The sequence below is a fragment of the Morone saxatilis genome, unplaced genomic scaffold (genome assembly GCF_004916995.1).
Source record: "Morone saxatilis isolate NCDOM2014 unplaced genomic scaffold, NCSU_SB_2.0 Contig22, whole genome shotgun sequence".
NCBI lineage: Eukaryota > Metazoa > Chordata > Actinopteri > Moronidae > Morone > Morone saxatilis.
The window spans coordinates 15,420,876-15,438,297 of NW_023339785.1; the positions used below are offsets into that span (position 1 = coordinate 15,420,876).

At 41.9% G+C, this 17,422-nt stretch overlaps 3 protein-coding genes across 3 annotated transcripts in view; 1 reads left to right on the top strand and 2 right to left on the bottom strand.

Annotated features, from left to right (window-relative positions):
* Positions 1-631: 631 nt before the first annotated feature.
* On the bottom strand, positions 632-4,812 carry rnf20 (ring finger protein 20, E3 ubiquitin protein ligase). Its single transcript, XM_035669939.1, has 15 exons — positions 4,715-4,812; positions 4,130-4,310; positions 3,962-4,030; positions 3,746-3,844; positions 3,492-3,639; positions 3,214-3,399; positions 2,973-3,088; positions 2,548-2,694; positions 2,359-2,433; positions 2,123-2,242; positions 1,847-2,026; positions 1,622-1,757; positions 1,379-1,500; positions 1,096-1,252; positions 632-960 (listed from the first exon to the last, which is right to left on the bottom strand). The coding sequence occupies exons 2-15, from the start codon at positions 4,298-4,300 to the stop codon at positions 632-634; spliced, it is 2,055 nt and encodes a 684-aa protein (XP_035525832.1). The 5' UTR covers positions 4,301-4,310; positions 4,715-4,812.
* A 1,959-nt stretch (positions 4,813-6,771) lies between these two features.
* On the top strand, positions 6,772-9,770 carry aldob (aldolase b, fructose-bisphosphate). The gene is made up of 9 exons (XM_035669914.1): positions 6,772-6,921; positions 7,655-7,767; positions 7,856-8,067; positions 8,173-8,227; positions 8,319-8,479; positions 8,570-8,653; positions 8,775-8,949; positions 9,036-9,235; positions 9,501-9,770. The coding sequence occupies exons 2-9, from the start codon at positions 7,656-7,658 to the stop codon at positions 9,594-9,596; spliced, it is 1,095 nt and encodes a 364-aa protein (XP_035525807.1). The 5' UTR covers positions 6,772-6,921; position 7,655; the 3' UTR covers positions 9,597-9,770.
* Positions 9,771-10,387: 617 nt separating this feature from the next.
* tmco6 (transmembrane and coiled-coil domains 6) overlaps positions 10,388-17,422 on the bottom strand; it is a 10,350-nt gene continuing 3,315 nt past the window's right edge. The window contains exons 9-19 of the mRNA XM_035668869.1: positions 16,903-17,083; positions 16,408-16,502; positions 16,102-16,269; positions 15,868-16,002; positions 13,923-15,789; positions 13,559-13,700; positions 13,335-13,445; positions 13,093-13,149; positions 12,848-12,997; positions 12,641-12,754; positions 10,388-11,464 (exon numbers count right to left, since the gene is read on the bottom strand). Coding sequence (XP_035524762.1) covers positions 15,772-15,789; positions 15,868-16,002; positions 16,102-16,269; positions 16,408-16,502; positions 16,903-17,083 — 597 coding nt within the window. The 3' untranslated portion in view covers positions 10,388-11,464; positions 12,641-12,754; positions 12,848-12,997; ... (2 more) ...; positions 13,559-13,700; positions 13,923-15,771. The remainder of the gene's footprint in view (positions 11,465-12,640; positions 12,755-12,847; positions 12,998-13,092; positions 13,150-13,334; positions 13,446-13,558; positions 13,701-13,922; positions 15,790-15,867; positions 16,003-16,101; positions 16,270-16,407; positions 16,503-16,902; positions 17,084-17,422) is intronic.

The window sequence follows — 17,422 nt, forward strand, 5'->3', positions numbered from 1 at the left end:
GGGCTTTCCTGCACAGTCAAAGCAAGAACAAAATTATCAGCATCACCCAAAATCATAAAATCCACCACGCAGGGTCAGAAATCAATAAAGGCTCTGTACAAATCATGCTGCAGACAATTGTTATGGAATGGTACGGGTGTCATTGTACACAACAGCGTGAACTTAATCCATAGAAACCATGGCATCAACAAAAACAGACCAAAGGAGTTGCTAAACGCATTTCAACCAACTTTGGTGTGAGAAGTATATTATGATTTCAATACAAAAAACAGGCGTGGTTTAACGCTAGGTGTGTGAGAAGTGACTGTTCAAAAGCAACAATGGTGGCTGCAAAGAAGTTAGTAACGATGCTGCTGGCATCACATCAGAACTGGAGACCGGAGGAGTATTTCTTCACTGACAGAAGAGCAAAGAACCTCACTGAAGGTCTTCTCTCGACAGAGTTTGACTACGTTATATGATGATTTGTTGAAGTTTGCTTTTAACAGACGTGATAGACGGATGGATCATCTAATCTCTAAACTGTTTCAAATGACAACTTCCTCAATTGTTCTGTGTAACAAACCATCTGGTGCAGTCAGGTAAGAAAAATCAGCGTTATCTAAAATAAAAACTAACTTCCACATGCGACTTACTTGAGTTCTGTTCGGACAATCTTCAGCTGCTCAATCTCCTTCCTCTTTGACCCTCCGACCATCGACAGGCGCTCCCCAGCCGACTCCTCAGGTTGGCTGCTGCTCCCCGGCTTCTCCTTCTCTTCCTTTATCAAACCGCCGCTCCCGCCACCGCGGGTCGACCTCTCTCTCTCCTTTTCCTTCTCTTTCTCCCGCTCTCTGTCTTTCTCCTCTTTCTTTATAATGTCCTTATCTTTCTTTTCCTCCTTCTCTTTTTTCTCCTCTTTCTCCTCCTCTTTTACCGTCGCCTCAGTTTCTACTCCAGGCTCTGTTTTTACCGAGGCTCCTAAAGAAAGAACATGAAACAATGTGAAGACGGTTTCAAACAGGACAGTACTAATATGTATCACAGTGAAATTTTTTATATTTCTGAACAAAAGGGAACAAACATGTCACAGTCCGTCAACTAGACGTTTATTACCGGTGCTGCTCGGTGTGGAGGAGCCGTTGTCAGGCTCTGTCTTGATCACAGGTTCCCCAGAGACGGCCGGGGTGGACGGAGAGGTTGTCTCATCCTTCACGTCCATCTCTGTGCTCGACTGGGACTGGAGGATGGCGTTGCCCTTTGAGGCGCGGACCTGCAGAGGCAACAGATAAATGTGTTTCGGTGCAATGTTGTTTTCTCCTTATTAACCCTATAGGTCAAACTGAACCACTTCATTTCTTTTGAGGTGACAGTTTCTCTTGGTCTCCTTGTGACCTACCTGGTTGAGCTCAGCTTGTGTTTCTCTCAGTCTGATCTTGTATTTCACCACCTCTCCCTTCATCTGCTGATTGTGGGTTTGCAGTGTGCTGATGAGGTGACGCATCTCCCTGTTGATGGGACCTGAGAGAAAGAGAGTAAAAACGCACGAACAAGAGATGAAGGCTGGCTATCTTAGCAGTATTCCCTTTTCAACAAAATCCATGCACCTCGTTCATTATTTAGGCCAGGACCTGTCGGTTACCTGCTTGTTCGTTGGCAGCGAGAGTCTGTTCAAATTCGATGCGCAACATCTCATACTCCTTCCTGACCTGAGCCAGCGTGTCCTCCAGCTGAAACACCTCTGTACGAACCTTCCTCTGCAGAGCCACTTCATCATTCTGCACGCAGAGGGGATGAGAGTAGGAAAGAGGTCATACAGGCAGACACTAACACACACAGGCAGACACTAACACACACACACACTTACCTCCATGTGCTCTAGCTGTCGAAGCCTTGCCGTCCTGGTAGTGTTGAGACGAGCACGTGTCTCATCTAACTGAGACTTGAGGATCAGAGACTCATTGTAGAGCACAGAAAACTGCGACTGCAGACAGCGGTACTCAGACGTCTCTTTCACCATGCCCTCTGCTCGATTCAGCAGCTCCGTCTGAGAGGGACACAGAAAAATAAGGAAGTCCTACGGTTTAATTCAGCTTTAATACTTTCAATACATTAATGGGCCATTTTCAAGTAATAAGTCCACCTTCATGCTGTTGTTCTCCTGGTGCACATTCTGCAGGTCCTGCTGAAGCTTCTGCAGCTCAATGAAGCGGTTGTCTGCCAGCTCCCTGCTCTCCTCCATCTCACTGTTCATTTCTTCAAACTTTGAAGAACAAAAATGTCAACAGGTATGAAAAGCAAGTTGTAGGGGAAAAAACTAAATCAAGATTTTGAAGGGATCTCTCACTTCTCTCTCTCTTTTTTTATTTAAATACCAACCTTTCTCTTGTTAATCGTGATGGTGCCACAAACGCTGCTGGCCTCCCCACACACCTTATAGCCTTTGCTGTTCACCTGGGAGGCATTAGGGGGAGTGTTACAACATACTTCAATATAAACATCGAAACATTTGCGCAACACTGCCGCATGGAAACGAGACACACAGACTCATAGAGAAGACACCCTCACCCTCTCCAGTATCTCGATCAGGTGCGCGTTCAGTCTGTTCTCTCGGCGGCGGATCTTCTCCATGTCCCACTGGAGCTCCTCGATGAGAACCTGCAGCTCGCTGACGCGCTGGTCTGCTTTGTTAGCTGCTCGCCCCAGAGGCCGGGACTGGATACGACAGGAATACACACATTTTTTACTAAAAACCAAACGAACAATGTACTTCATTACTTACTTTACACACTGAGCTACAGTGTGATAAAGCATTTGGTTTAATAAAGAAAGACCCATTGTGCAAATAAACAGCCTCCAATTAGATAGAAAGACAGAAAGGAGTGCAGTACACACAGCAATTCTCAAGACTTACACATTGACATGCATCTATAACTGTTAAAGACGGCTAAATCTGAGAAATAACATATGGAATAAGGAAGGAAGATTTGTACCTCGCTTGTCATGTGACTGTGCTTCTGCTTGAGGTCCTCAGTCAGCTGTTGCAATCGCTCGTTTTCACTGGTCAGGAGGGAGTTCAGTCTGGAAGCGGCCTTCCATAAAGTGCCCTCTGGGAAGAAAAGCAACAAAAATAAACACAAAAAAAACCTCCCACATAATCTGAATAGATGAATTTCACCCTCAGCTGTAATCTACGTCTGGCATTTCATCATGTCTCCCTCCGTTGTATCTCACCGGCTCCAGAGTCCAGCTCTGCCTTCAGTTGGTCCACGGTGCTCTTCAGACACTCATAGATCTCCACCACATGATTAGCCTGCTTCTGGCTGGACTCCACCCTCTCCTGCAACTCAGCCTCCATCTCCTCGCTGCTGCTGCTCGCCAGCGTGGCCAGGAAGGAGTTGGCTGCCTCTCCCTGTTGGCCTGCGTGAGAACAGCAGGGAAACAGGTCTGTGATCTCTGGTTTGTTGTTCAACTCTCCGCGTTATCGCTCTGTGTGTCCGCTCCAACTTTACCTCTGTCCTTGGCCCTCTCCTGGTTGGAGTCGCCGTCAGGCTCTGGAGTGTCCGGCTTGAGGCTCCGTCCCTCACCGGCCACAGATTTCTCAGGTTCGCAGCTTGCTTGGTCATAACGCCTGACGGTCAGCTTAATGTTTTCATCAAACTGAGGGAGAGAGAACAGGACCACAGTTCGGCTCTTTGATCTTTACAGGAGAGCAGAAGTTGTACAAGCAGTGTTTACTTTTGCTTCTTTGTCTGAATTTGTTTACCTGATTCCAGTATCTATTGAGGATCAGCAAACTGGCGTCATCGGTGGCTTGCCGGGTCTCCAGTCTCTCAATTCGCTCTCGCAGTTCATCCTCAATCACCTGCAAACCAACAAGCCAAAACGGATTAACCTTTCTCCGAACAAGAGAGCACACACCTGTAGCTTCCTCTACGCGTGCGTACGTTAGTTATAAACTAATACGGAAGAGGTCATTCACCTGTCTTTGATCCAGAGACTCTCCCAGCTTTCGGTTCTTAGTCTGAAGAGCTCTGATGTCTTGTTCTTCCTGAAAAATAATTCAAAACACGAGCACAAAATGAATGACACTTTACACTCCTGGGGGAGTAAGTGTATTGGCAGTAAAGGTGGTGGGAGGGGGGCTCACTGAGTTGGACACTCCTCCCAGTTTGATGACCGTCTCCACCGCGGTGCTCCCCCCGGCTGCGGCGCTGACACCGGGTCCTCCGTCCTCTCCTTCCCGCTCCCTCCGCTTCTCTGGGGGCGCACCGGAGGACGAGGAACCGCTGGGGTCAGCAGGACGCTTCTGTCCCGACATCCTCAGACTCCTGAAACAAACAGAGGCAGAAAAATGACACATTTGAGACCGATAATAGATGACAAACGTGGATTCAGATGGTTCCGCTGAATGAACGACAACGCTGAGTTGTAACATACAGGTAACTAACACTATAATGTCGAAGATAACCGCCTTCACGTTTACCCTGAAGCCTCACTCGTCTATCTAAGTGACGAGCAGTCCAAACACAAGCACGTAAAAGTGATTTATCGCGTTTTAAAACCCGAACAAGCTGATTAAATCAGTCAGTGTAACGTCAGGCTAACGTTAGCCGTTTGCTACCGTCAACTTTAAACGCCGCGCATGCTCAGACGGCCTCGGCTCTGACCCGGCGGATCGATGCATTTACTTAAACATATTGTCAATATCACTGCCGGCTAACCGGAGTCTTACCGCTTTTAACGTTAAGAGTTTTATAAGCAACTAAATGTGTCTGTGGCTGTTGTTGTTGCGGCTCCTCGCCTCTCGGAAACGGAAGTGTTAATGATCTCAGTGGGATCTTCAGCGGACACTGCGCCCCCTAGCGGCGCGGAGGAGACTGTGAAACCCCAAGTGGCAACAAACAACAACAACTTTTCCATGAAGTGGAATACACACCGTTAATTATATATGGTATATTCATTATATAAAGCACAGAGACTCAGAAACCAAGCAGTAGGTGGACACAGGAATACACCACGGCCGAGGTTCACTGCACAGATAGTGTGTGGTGATTTGACGAGGGTTTGATTTGATTTGCCCTGTTAGTGACTAAGGCTTATATATTAAATGCAGTTTAATGATATGGAATTAATTAAGGATTTACTTTGTTTAGCTTCAGAGGGCTGCATTATATATATATATATCATCTGAGCTGACACCAGTGAACACAGGGAACTGAAGGCCGATGTGTTTTCAACTAGTGTCACAAAGTCCCCTCTAGCCCTTTTCTCTTTTTAAGCATCTCCAGATACATGCTGAGCGACCCCTGGCGGGAGTTTTTGGTGACTTCGTGTTCCAAACATTGTGTTACAACCCACAAAAGTGAAAATCCCTCTAGATATATTATTACAGCCATTTCTAATGCACATGGATCATTTCCCTTTATTTAAACTGCTGAGCTTGTCTTCACATGGCTTCACAGTGGAGATAGTTTGTGTTGCTGCAGTGTTGGATTGCAACTCCCACAAATCCATGGATCTATTAGAGTTGCAGTGTATTTTTTAATATTGTGGCAATTATCTGGCGACCAAAACAACAAAACCAACATTCCTCTAGTGCTATCCTTTTTTAAATTTAGTTCACATACTTGTGAGGGTAAGCAAACGTGTCTCGACAACATTTCGCACTCCCCTGAAACTCTTTTCCTCAGTCACACATTGTGTAAAAAGGAACTCGTGGACAGAGACAGAACTCTGATAAGCAATATTAAAACGTACATTGCACAGTGCAGAGTCCAGGTTGTGTAAAAGCAGGCTTGTCATTATTTGTTACAGATCTACCCTCTGTTCAAATACCCCGATCTGCTGAGGTCACTCATGGATTGGTGAGAGCATTACAAACACCCCTGCAAGTTCATTTGGGCCATTTTCAGCAATCGATATGGGAACTGTTTATGCATGACGTGTTTGACAAGCTATGTGACGCAAAAGGCAGATACACAAGGTTGCACTAAAAAAAGCAGATTGTGCTGTGGTAACGGTTTGTGCCCAATGCATGAAGTAAGCCTAAACTTGGTCCTATACTGGTGTGATTACACTATGTAGAGAATAACACTCCCTAAATTTAGATTGAGAGTGAACATGAGAGTGAATTAATTATAATGACATAAAGTAAAAGTTAATAAACGTTTCTCCTGCTGTAAAATGTGGACAGACCTTATAGCAGAACTTGCATTTCTTGGAAAAAGTTTTCTTTATTCACACATGTTTCATTAATAATAATGATTAATAATGAAAGTCCATGTGCAGGGCTTTATAAAACAAGATCACACTGTACAAAATATACATTATGATGTAAAAGAAAATACAGTATGTGCTCTGCAGGACCAAATGAGAACAAGTTTTCCATAAATGTGGACCTCTGTATCTGATGTTGGGAAAGATGAAGATTAGATCCTATCGTATCCTGTAATCTACACTACAGAAACAAAGAAACCTGAGTTGCAGCATTGCAGCAGGCCTCTCACAGTGCAGTTCATCATTTTCTTACAGTGAAGCAACAGTGATAGAAAGATGGAGGCGGGGCTGCGTGAGGACTGTGTGATGCGTGCATGCCACATTCAATTTCATTAACTCGTTCAGGCGACACACAGTGTTCCCTTCTTGTTTTCAGCTCATCGGTCCAGGTTCTGATATGAGCCTAAAGTCCACAAAGGCGCATTGATGCCATAAAGCGCACAAAAGGCCGCCCCTGTCTGTCTGTCCGGGCCAATTGAGTTACCGGGGAGACTCACGCCCCGCCACATCACGGGCACCTCCTCCTCCGCACCGATCAGACCATAAATACAGCTTTGTGCACAGTGTTCGTCCTTCTCAATCAGTCCAATTACTGTTTGGAGGCTGTTGGAGCCGTCTGTCACTTCTGTTGCCGTCGCCGTCGCCGTTTCACATAACTCTCAAGTAAGTATGTTTTCAAGTTTTTTTTTTTTTTTTTTTTTAACTTCGTGCGTGTTCTTGATTTTGCAGGTTTTCCTTTTGTTTTTATGAAAAGTGAACCATGCCTTGCCTGGTTTCTGCAAAACATAAGTGCGTGCTCGGGGTTCAGGTGTGCAGCGATGGAAGTAATGTTTCACTTATGGAATTAAGCTGCACGTTTTCAACAGTCTAAACTTAGTAAAACTGGATAAACTAGTTGTCTTGTGTGTATGCTCGAGAAACTGGGATGTATGAAACGTATTTGCAATATGGATCGGTGGGGATTTTACTTTGAAAGGGTTGTATGTTAAATGTCGACGTGTGATGTCTACTGAAGGTTGCAGTAGGCTTCACTGGGTTTGTGCAAATATTTGACAGCAAACACACGTCCACGTTAAACCTGCACTTTATGATCACTTATTGTATGACTGCACATTGTGATTTAAATTTTTTAAGCCTTCTTATGTTTATTTACACAACATCATGCAGCCAACAACTCTGAGTGAACTATGAACTTGTGTTACAGAACTTATCTGTTTTAAAGGCCAAAGTTCAACCATTCAAGCCAAATATTTACAGAGGTGGTGCAAGAGATGCAGGAAGTTAGAGGCAGTTGTTTGTTATGTTTGATTAGAAAAAAAAAGAGCTTCCTCATACTTGCTAAAGTCTTGTAGAGTTTTGGATTTATCTGTGAAATAACTTGTTTTCTGTCCTCTAGGATGACTCATCAGTTCCCATCCCTGTCTCCGGAGCAGAAGAAGGAGCTCTCTGACATTGCTCAGAGGATCGTGGCTCCAGGAAAGGGAATCCTGGCTGCAGATGAATCCACAGGTGAGCCCCCCGAGGTCTCGGTAACTGTTCACTGGCGAGAGGTGACTGCAGAGTGCGCAACTGAAATGATTCCTCCTCTCCTTTCAAGGAACCATGGGAAAGCGTCTCCAGAAAATCAACGTGGAGAACAACGAAGAAAACCGTCGCTACTTCCGTGACCTCCTCTTCTCCTCCAGTTCCTCCATGTCCAACTGCGTGGGTGGGGTAATCTTCTTCCATGAGACGCTCTACCAGAAAGCGGACAGCGGCAAGCTCTTCCCCCAAGTTGTCAAGGATCAGGGCATTGTTGTCGGCATCAAGGTGAGGAACCTATAAGTGCAGACCAGTTGAAGTTGCACGCACCTTCAGGTCTTCCACATGTTGACCCTTGTGAGTTAATGCATGTGTTTGGTTTTCTTGCTTCAGGTGGACAAAGGCACAGCTGGTCTAAATGGAACAGATGGCGAGACCACCACACAAGGTAAAAAAAAAATGCAACTCTACTGCAAGATTGCAAGTTTAAGCATAATGCAGAAGAACCATAACGTTCTTTGGCTTATTTCTCTATCTAGGTCTCGATGGCCTCTCAGAGCGCTGTGCCCAGTATAAGAAGGACGGTTGTGACTTTGCCAAGTGGAGGTGTGTGCTCAAGATCTCAGACGGATGCCCATCAGCTCTCGCCATTGCAGAGAATGCCAATGTCCTTGCCAGATATGCCAGCATCTGCCAACAGGTGTGCAGCCATATTCTCAATTCATTGTGATTACAAATATTTGCTGCAAGTTCGAATTTTAAAAGAAATCTGTATTCATGTACCCGCCAGAACGGCCTGGTGCCCATTGTGGAGCCAGAGATCCTGCCTGATGGAACCCATGACCTGCTGCGCTGCCAGTATGTCACAGAAAAGGTTGGTTCATGATGGTTGTTTTTTTTGGCTTAGTCAGCCAACCACCAGCAGTGAAATATTTCCCCATCGATGATATTTTTGAAGCATGTGTAGTAATAAATCTGCCTCTTCATCTTTTTAGGTTCTGGCTGCTGTGTACAAGGCTCTGTCTGACCACCATGTGTACCTGGAGGGCACTCTGCTGAAGCCCAACATGGTCACTGCTGGACACTCCTGCGCCAAGAAGTTCACCCCTCAGGAGGTTGCCATGGCTACAGTGACCGCTCTGAGACGCACCGTCCCCGCTGCTGTGCCTGGTGAGTGTCACAAGGAAAGCGGGGAGGACTTAAGTTTCTCAATCATTGTTAAAGTACAAGCTTAAAGCTGCTCTGTGTCTTTTCAGGCATCTGCTTCCTATCTGGAGGCCAGAGTGAGGAGGAAGCCTCCCTCAACCTGAACGCTATCAACCAGGTGCCCCTCCATCGCCCCTGGAAGCTGACCTTCTCTTACGGCCGTGCACTCCAGGCCTCTGCTCTTGCAGCCTGGCAGGGCAAACCTGCCAACAAGGCAGCTGCACAGGAAGCGTTCTTCAGCAGGGCCAAGGTGAGCATCAGAGGTCATGAAGAGCCATCTCTAATCATGAATGAATGCTAATAATTAATTCACTTATCAATTTGTAGTTGTGGACTGTGCACAAAACTGGCTATTAAGTCACTCTTATCTTACATTACCTAGCTTTATACTGACTGGTAAATCATTATAAAAAGCTTTGTGTCTGTTCAGTCTTGCACTTATGTGGTTTAGGTAACCTGGCTGATCATTAACACTCAGATTTGACTTTGCCCCAACTCCCCCCTCCCCCCTTCAGATCAATGGCCTGGCTTCCAAAGGAGAGTACAAGCCCACCGGCTCAGCTGACCAGTCCTCCATGCAGTCTTTGTACACTGCCAGCTACGTCTATTAAATACTGTGAACATTAAAAATAAATACACGTGGACCAAATATGCAACAACAAATGCCTCCGCTGGATTTCCCTCTTCCCTATACTACCAACACCAGGGGGAGACTACTGTTTAAAATATTGAACAACTGTTTGTCTATTCAATGAAATGACTGGAAATAAATTAAGTGACCAGAATGTTGTTCGTGTCATTGGAGTTTTTGTAGTTCTGGATCTAATGCCACAACTTCAGAGCCATATTAAAAGCATTGTTGGCTATACATTTTTCTATAGGACTTTTTTCTTTCTCGTCAGAGTGACATAAGTGTGGTTTTTTGGCATATAGCAGCCATTCAGTCATGTCAGAATTACTAATGTCAGAGTCAAAATGCATTTGAATCTGTTCTGTCATGCTTACTTAATGAAACAAAGATGGGAGGGAAAAACAGTTAGGATGTTGCCAATCAAATTGCACAACAGTCATGAGGAGATACTAAAAGCATTTAAAGACACAGTCTCTGTGATCAAGGAAGTTGCTCCAGAACCAAAATTTAACAGATTACAACAGAGTAATTTTCATGAGCCAAAGCAAGAAATGTTCTGATGCTAATGTTTAACAAAAATATTCATTGTTCATCTGTGATTAAAGCAATTATACACATGTAATCTAACTAATGGTGGCCTTCAATTTGGTATTTTTGTCTTCTGTATGTACCTATGATAATTTATAATGCACTGTGTGTGAGGTTTGACTTGCAGAGTATGTGTTAGTGCACATAGATTTATGTGTGTAATATGTCAACAATCTGAGCATCTTTTCTTTCAAAAAGTTTATTTAACAAGACAATACACATTACATTTATTGCACTATATAGCTAAAAGCTAAAGCCAATCCCTTGTCTTTTTCACACATTCACAAACAATACATGGCAACAGGTTTACAAGCAAGCATGTAGATGAAAATACTGAACTACAAAAAACATACACATCAAGTCACAAGCTTAGAAAAATATGCTGCGTGGATGTCACTGTCATGATATAAAAACCCAAATGTATTCAAATAGACTGTCACATCTTTTAAACATCTGTAAAGTTGCAGTCGCATGTGGATACGGAGTGTATATGGAGGTTCACAGTGATTCTCAAAAGCTCCAAGTAGAGTCTAAACTATGCCAACACTACACATACTGTAATAATGCAGATAATGTACAGACATAAGAGTTAATGGGTTAAAGGCTAACAGTAAGTGACCATATATAATTAAAATATAAACTGAGTGGTTATTCAACTTATGGTTAGATTTCTTCTGGGTTGGAGTGTTGTTGAACAAAAAGAAAATGTACTTCTGATTTATTTTAATGTAAATATAGAAGCATGGGCTCTCTGTCTGACTTTAACAGTGTTAACTAACATCAATGTATATTATTGTTTGTACAATATACATTAAGGTTAGGCAATATAACATTACCACAGAGTTAATCAATTGACTTTATTGACAGTTATCAGTACCATGTAAGATCTGTTCATCTTGAGGCTTTAATTTAAAGTAATGTAACATGTTTACTGACCCATACAGTAACAAACATTGCTAGATAAATTAGTGGTTAAGATCTTCCCTTATAAGTGCATGTCAAAAAAAATGTATTCAGCATTACACATATGGTAGCTGTAGGTAACTTAAAAAAAGCTGCGGCTGGGTTATAGGGCTACTGCCTCTAGGTGGAGTAACATTCACATACAATATTCTGCACAGAATTCTCACATATTTCTTTCACAGAAGAGGAGTGCTGCAAGCAAACCAGTGTTAGTGATTGTAGAACAATGCTTCAAAAAGGTTGATTTTAGTTTGATGTTGTGTCATTCCGTGGTGCCGGTATGTGCTGGACAATGACCTGTTGAAGATATGGAGCGGGTTGTTAGGGGAGAGGACAACAACAAAACAGTAAAGTGATGACTGACACACAGCTGTGAATAATACTATTTATTTATATTATTGTTTTAGAAATGTAATGACCATTATTTTATAATTGCATTTGTGTTTAATTATGATTTTGTGGCATACTTTATGAAGGAATTTAAGATTCACACTAGATTGCTATGTTTAGTTTCAAACTTTTCAAACTGTCAACTGTAGCAGGGGTTCAGGAGACAACATAAGAAAGCTGGTGATGAGGGCTAACCAATGTATTTGTTTTGAGGGGTCACGAGTCAAAAAGGTTGTGAACCACGGGTCTGTAAGACTTTGGAAAAGTCCTACAAAAGATTTTTCTTCACCTCTCTCTTTCATTAATTTAGTTTTACCTTTCATGCCTTCATGTGTGTCTTTTATTTGCGGTTTTAACTTATTGTTTGTGGATTCTTGTCTACTGTCTGCAACTTCTATGATGGTGGAATGGTCGAGCGGTAGAGGTCTGTTTTAGATAAAGTAACAATGAAAAATATTTTACCTGAAGAATCTAAACAAAGCTAATACAATTCATAAGTTTTATCCAGATTTCTCTGATTGGTGTGTGAAATATGTCTCTCACGACTCTCTTATGCATTTATTCTGGTTTCGTGAACAAAGTGTGGAATGATATCCAAGAATGGTTATTTATAACTTTTAAAACAAAAAATAATAATTTGCAGCTGTATTTTGAAGAATGTTGTAAAAATATCCTGTTACATCCTGTGATAAAATATCTGTGGGATGGCAGATTATGTTCTCCTCCCTTGTGTACACAAATCTAATTTGAAAAACCTTGGAAAAAACCACAGGCCCCTACTTTACAGATATGGAACGAAATGATGGGATGATTTTTGAAGAGGGGGTTGGGTATATGTGTTATGTGTAAGATGAATGAATGTTATACGACTGTCCATGTATCTCATATCTTGCACCTTGTGTTTTGTGTATGCAATGATACTGATGTCATGTTAGATTGAGACCATCATGGGATAGTATACTTTCTTATACATCAAGGTTTTATGATATATGTTTGTTGACAAGAGACTGTTAGCAAAACCTCATGGTGGAAACTAGAATGCAAATGAAGACAATTATAAGAAAAAAAGGGAAAATGTTTTACCTGACTGTTTGTGGACTTCAGAGCTAACCGTGCGACGACACACAAGAAGATGAGAAGCACTGACACACACAGAGAGGAACTGAACAATATGCCTTCGACACTAAAAAGCTGCTCCTAAAGCAAGACAGTGACAGATAAAAGTTATGCATATACTGTAACAATGTGCATGTCATCCATTCAGTCTAACAAATGTAAGCTGCAACTCACCGCTCTGTTTAAGGCCCAGTCTCTGTCTGTCTCCACCCACTTACTCTGGTACCTTAAGTAGCTAATATGGGACAAGCAGAATATTCTGTAGCCAACAGAGACTACAATTCCCAAGAGGGAAACCACATACATGGCCAAACACACAGTCACCTGGGAAAGATAAATCCAACAAGATTAGGTGAGTTATTGATAACGATATGAAGATTAAGGGTGACTAAAAAAAGAGAAAACCACAGTATACCTACCATCTTCTTGGATGGGTGCATCTCAGTGTAGATAGACAGGTTACCACAGACAAGAAACTTTTTAAAAAAGCAGAAAAAAAAGATTAGCACAGTATATGACTTATCCAGCCTTGTTCACATGTCATGTCTCTGTAGCCAAGTGGGAAGTCATTTTTGATTGACTTCTGAAAACATTTTGAAAGGTCAAGATTGTAATGCAGAATATGATAAAATCCACTGCTAACAAGTCAAATGTTATGTACCAGAAGTCCCTGCCAGAAGGGAATGTAGATTTTACCAGACGTTGACACATCTTCACTGACCAGAGAAAAGCCCATCAGGACCTCTGCACAGCCTAAGATCACAATGACAATCTGGAAGGGAGAAGAGGAACAGTGCGTTAAAGTACTGTCCGTACAGCTCTGTATGTATATGTCTATTTCTATACACTTATTTACTACTAATGGCTGTTATTTTGCTGTGTTACCCCAAGAGCTCTGGGCTCTTTTTGGACAAAGCGATGCAGAGGCTTGCTGGACATCAGCACCATTTGATCCACAGCCTTTTCCCCATCCTTTCCTGTTGTTTTATCCCTAGTTGTTGACTCAGCACCCTCCATGTCCAGTACACTATACAATGTGTTTAGTTGTGTGAGGAGAACAAGAATTAATCAAACCACATGTAAACTCTCCCCTTCGACAGCACAGACTATTTTGAGACTGCTAAGCAGATTTAAAGAGACACTTTTCATGGCGTAGTAGAATTACCTCAGATGCACGCTGCATGCAAGATAATAAAAGCAGCCTCAAAGAATGCAGGGATATATTATGTAAAAACATGAATTGACCCACCTTGTTCCAGTTTTTCATGTAGAGAAGCAGTGTGAATGGTAACGAAAAGGGAATGTTGTGGGTGGACAGAGGAAGTGGGGAAATTTGAGAGTAGCTTTTTCCTTTTTTCAATAGGGGGAGGAGCTGAAGACTTGCTGTTTCCCAGTACAGTCCACTCAGTCACATTCAAATTCCCCTCAAATCTGTGTGGAAATCCAGAGACAGATAATCACATTGCACAACAATATCAAATGTTAAAATGAAACTGTCCACTATAGATCTAATAAATCTCAGCTCTGTGAGGTTAATTCACTCTTTACTTTTTTCATTAAACAAACATTATCCCACCATATTTATTTAGTTAAACTAAAAGTAAAATGTGGACTATGAATGTATACATTATGCTGTACTCAGGTTGAAGCTTTATTTAAATTTGTTTCATTATCAATCAATCTTCCATACCAAATAAATCGATTATAATGATAAATTATCAGAATAGTTGCTGGTTCAAATGGGTTACTATGTTTCAGAGCCCAATCCCCATCACCTATAGGACCTACAACTCCACATTAGGTGCAAAATACATTCTTCCTTAACTACTCAACATTACTACAAAAGACAAAAGAGGAACATAAGAAATGACTAACATTTCTCTTTTGGGTCGAATTTACGGCTTTACCCCGAACTCTCTCAAACGGAAAAGAAAACCTCAAGTGTAATTTTGAGGAAGTGGAACTGCACTGTGTACTGGTAGTCAGTGTTTCTCACAAGACATACGATAACACAATACAATCTCATTCATAGCCAATATTATCCCTATCAGCAATGACAGGCTGCACAGAATACAACATATGGAGCTGGAATAGAAACACTGATAACATATGTAGCTATTTTCTGGGCCTGCAACCATCTACATTCATTAGATCTCTATTCCATCACAGACTTATCATCTCCACAGAAGCAAGAGCAACCCTACAGGGTGACATATGACAAAAATCAATACCTTCGAACTGAGGAGAAATGCTGTTAACACTGACAACAAACTCATAGCCATGTAATGGAAAGATAAACAACCACCTACATTAGAGAGATAGGTAAATTAGTGTAATATATACCGAATGAAGGATAATGTGTGACTCTAGTCGTCAACATAATACTCTGTTTATATTCATATTAGTATTTATTCCCTTCTCTTTTAATAGGTACATATTCTGAATAAATCAGGGGCGGGACCTGAAGCGGGTGGATGGTGGTGGGAAGGAGGAAGTGGTGGGTTGATCTGGCATCTATGTGATGTTTTATTCAGCCCTAGGTCGGTTATGTTACAAAACCAATAGAAAACGGTGCAAAAACTTTAATAATGTTATCTAGAGAAGATCTTACTCTCAAAAAACAGTTTTAAGGTGATATCATTTCATTTGATGAATGTACAGTCATTAATGACATTGCATTATTGGCATGATACGATAAATACTTCATACTATTTACAGTCCGTCATGTAAACCCTCTAGGTGTTCAAGTTTCAGATGAGAGACTTCTGATGATCAAAAATACATACAAAATACATTCAGTCTCTCAACGGATGGTGTCTCAATAAGCAACAGAAAGAAAGTTTGTGACGTTTGTGAATGAGTGTAAAGACTCTCTCAGGTATTAAAAAAATATATTATATTAAAAATACCTACATGGATAACAACAATGAAGATGGTGGTCAAAATACTAGTAGTTCATATTTAAAAAGATATCAAAAATTACTTTAAATATACCAACATTGTTTGTCCATTACACACATCTGCAAAATGTAAACCAGAAGTCTCGTATTTTCAGGTGTGTCCTCGAGGTACCAGTGATTTGTCAGGTGCTCGTTGGTTCAGGAACATGGGGTGTCCTGCAACATAACAAATGATTAGTATTTTAACATCGGAACTAGTAAAGATTCACCCAACAAAACAAACCAAATCTTTACCGAGCAATAGGATGAGTAGGACAGAAGGTGGTGCTCCAGGAGATGTGTTGCTCTTCGTCTGATCTCTCCTTCGCTGTTGTACTGAATGGCCTCTAACAGTGAAACTCCGCCTTGCCGTACAAACTCCTCTGCCACCTAAAGGGATGGAATAACTCTGGTAAAAACTGCTCATCATTCTCTACTTGGGTTAATCCTACCGGCAGAATCATAGTTTTAAAGGTTTCACCAATTTACCTGTGGACCACTAACTACCAGCATGAACAGGACATCCATACTCAGCGTCACCATCTCTTGGTCGGCCATTTTCAGAGTGGCACAGAGAGCAGAAAGCAATCCAAGATGAGCCAGCTGGACACAGAACTCCTTTTTCTTGTGGGCAATATTTGCTAAAACCCTCAGGATCTGAGTATAATGAGAAGGACCAGCGAGATGGAGTGTAACATTGTGGACTGAAGGAGCCAAAGAACATGGTTCATCATTAAGTGCTACAATGATATATTCAATGAAGGCAATAGTATAAAAATAAAAACTTGTACAGACCATGGTATTGATTCCTTGAGAGAAAGGGAGGAGCTGGATCAGTCCAGGGACCAAGTTAAGAGTCAGCAGAGCAGAGCACAAAGCACTGGAGTAAGCTGTGGCAGTAAGATTAGAACAAACTACATCAATCAATATACAAATATCAATCCTCAGATGTAAATTCTCAATTCCTAGTACAGAAGGAGTTCCCACCACCTTCACAATTTCATATGCAGTAAAAGTTGAATCGGGTGTGCATTGGAACAAACAGTTATTCAATTATTGTTCGACAGGTGATGCAGTTTCCAGGTGGCTTGTTACTGAAAATAGAATCCAAACTAAACTTGACGTATCAACAATGATCAAGTGTAAAATATTACTTTGTGTGTGCTTACACTCTTCATGTCTGCGGGTATGAGATGTCCCTGAACCCAGAGAACACGTATATATCAGAAATCCCAGTTTACACAGTTTAAAGACCGGAAATAAGTGCAGACGTATGTGTATTATTCGAACCTGTGAGGTTGTTGAGGACCCAGGCACTCTCTCTGGCCAAAGCTGGCTGGGTCTGTAAGTAGGCGTGAAGGAGTGCACACAGAGCAACCACGATACCGACATCACCCACTTGAGAGTTCAGGGTTTCCACTGGGCAGGAGGACAGGAGGTTTCCCACGCACCTCAGCAGAGGACAGATGAGCTAGAGAGGAAGAGGAGAAATCTTCATGTCAGTTAAAATACCATACTGGTTATTTTTTTATGCTTTCAGCCTAAAGATTACAAACGGTGTATACTTTACATTGTGGTTGATTTACTTTGCTTCCTGCCTCTCAGTATGAAAATCAATTATTCCTTTGGATAAGTAATGTGAGTGAATAGAGCTACTTTCTCACCTTAAATTGTATTATTGTATCTTATTTTAGCTATAGTAAAGAGGTAATATAGCACCACATCATGTACCACCAAAGAACGGCATGCAACTGCCTTACTATGCAATAATGGCCTCGTTTTACCAAAATAAATAAAAGCATAAATAGTT

Excerpts from the sequence above, each read along its gene's own strand:
- rnf20 (XM_035669939.1), bottom strand. The coding sequence starts at position 4,300 with ATGTCGGGACAGAAGCGTCCTGCTGACCCCAGCGGTTCCTCGTCCTCC. Across the intron at positions 1,501-1,621 it reads CGCTGCCAACGAACAAGCAG|GTCCCATCAACAGGGAGATG; the intron begins GTAACCGACAGG and ends TCTTTCTCTCAG. Across the intron at positions 1,253-1,378 it reads CACAAGCTGAGCTCAACCAG|GTCCGCGCCTCAAAGGGCAA; the intron begins GTAGGTCACAAG and ends TTGCCTCTGCAG.
- aldob (XM_035669914.1), top strand. The coding sequence starts at position 7,656 with ATGACTCATCAGTTCCCATCCCTGTCTCCGGAGCAGAAGAAGGAGCTC. Across the intron at positions 8,068-8,172 it reads GCATTGTTGTCGGCATCAAG|GTGGACAAAGGCACAGCTGG; the intron begins GTGAGGAACCTA and ends TTCTTGCTTCAG. Across the intron at positions 8,480-8,569 it reads ATGCCAGCATCTGCCAACAG|AACGGCCTGGTGCCCATTGT; the intron begins GTGTGCAGCCAT and ends TGTACCCGCCAG.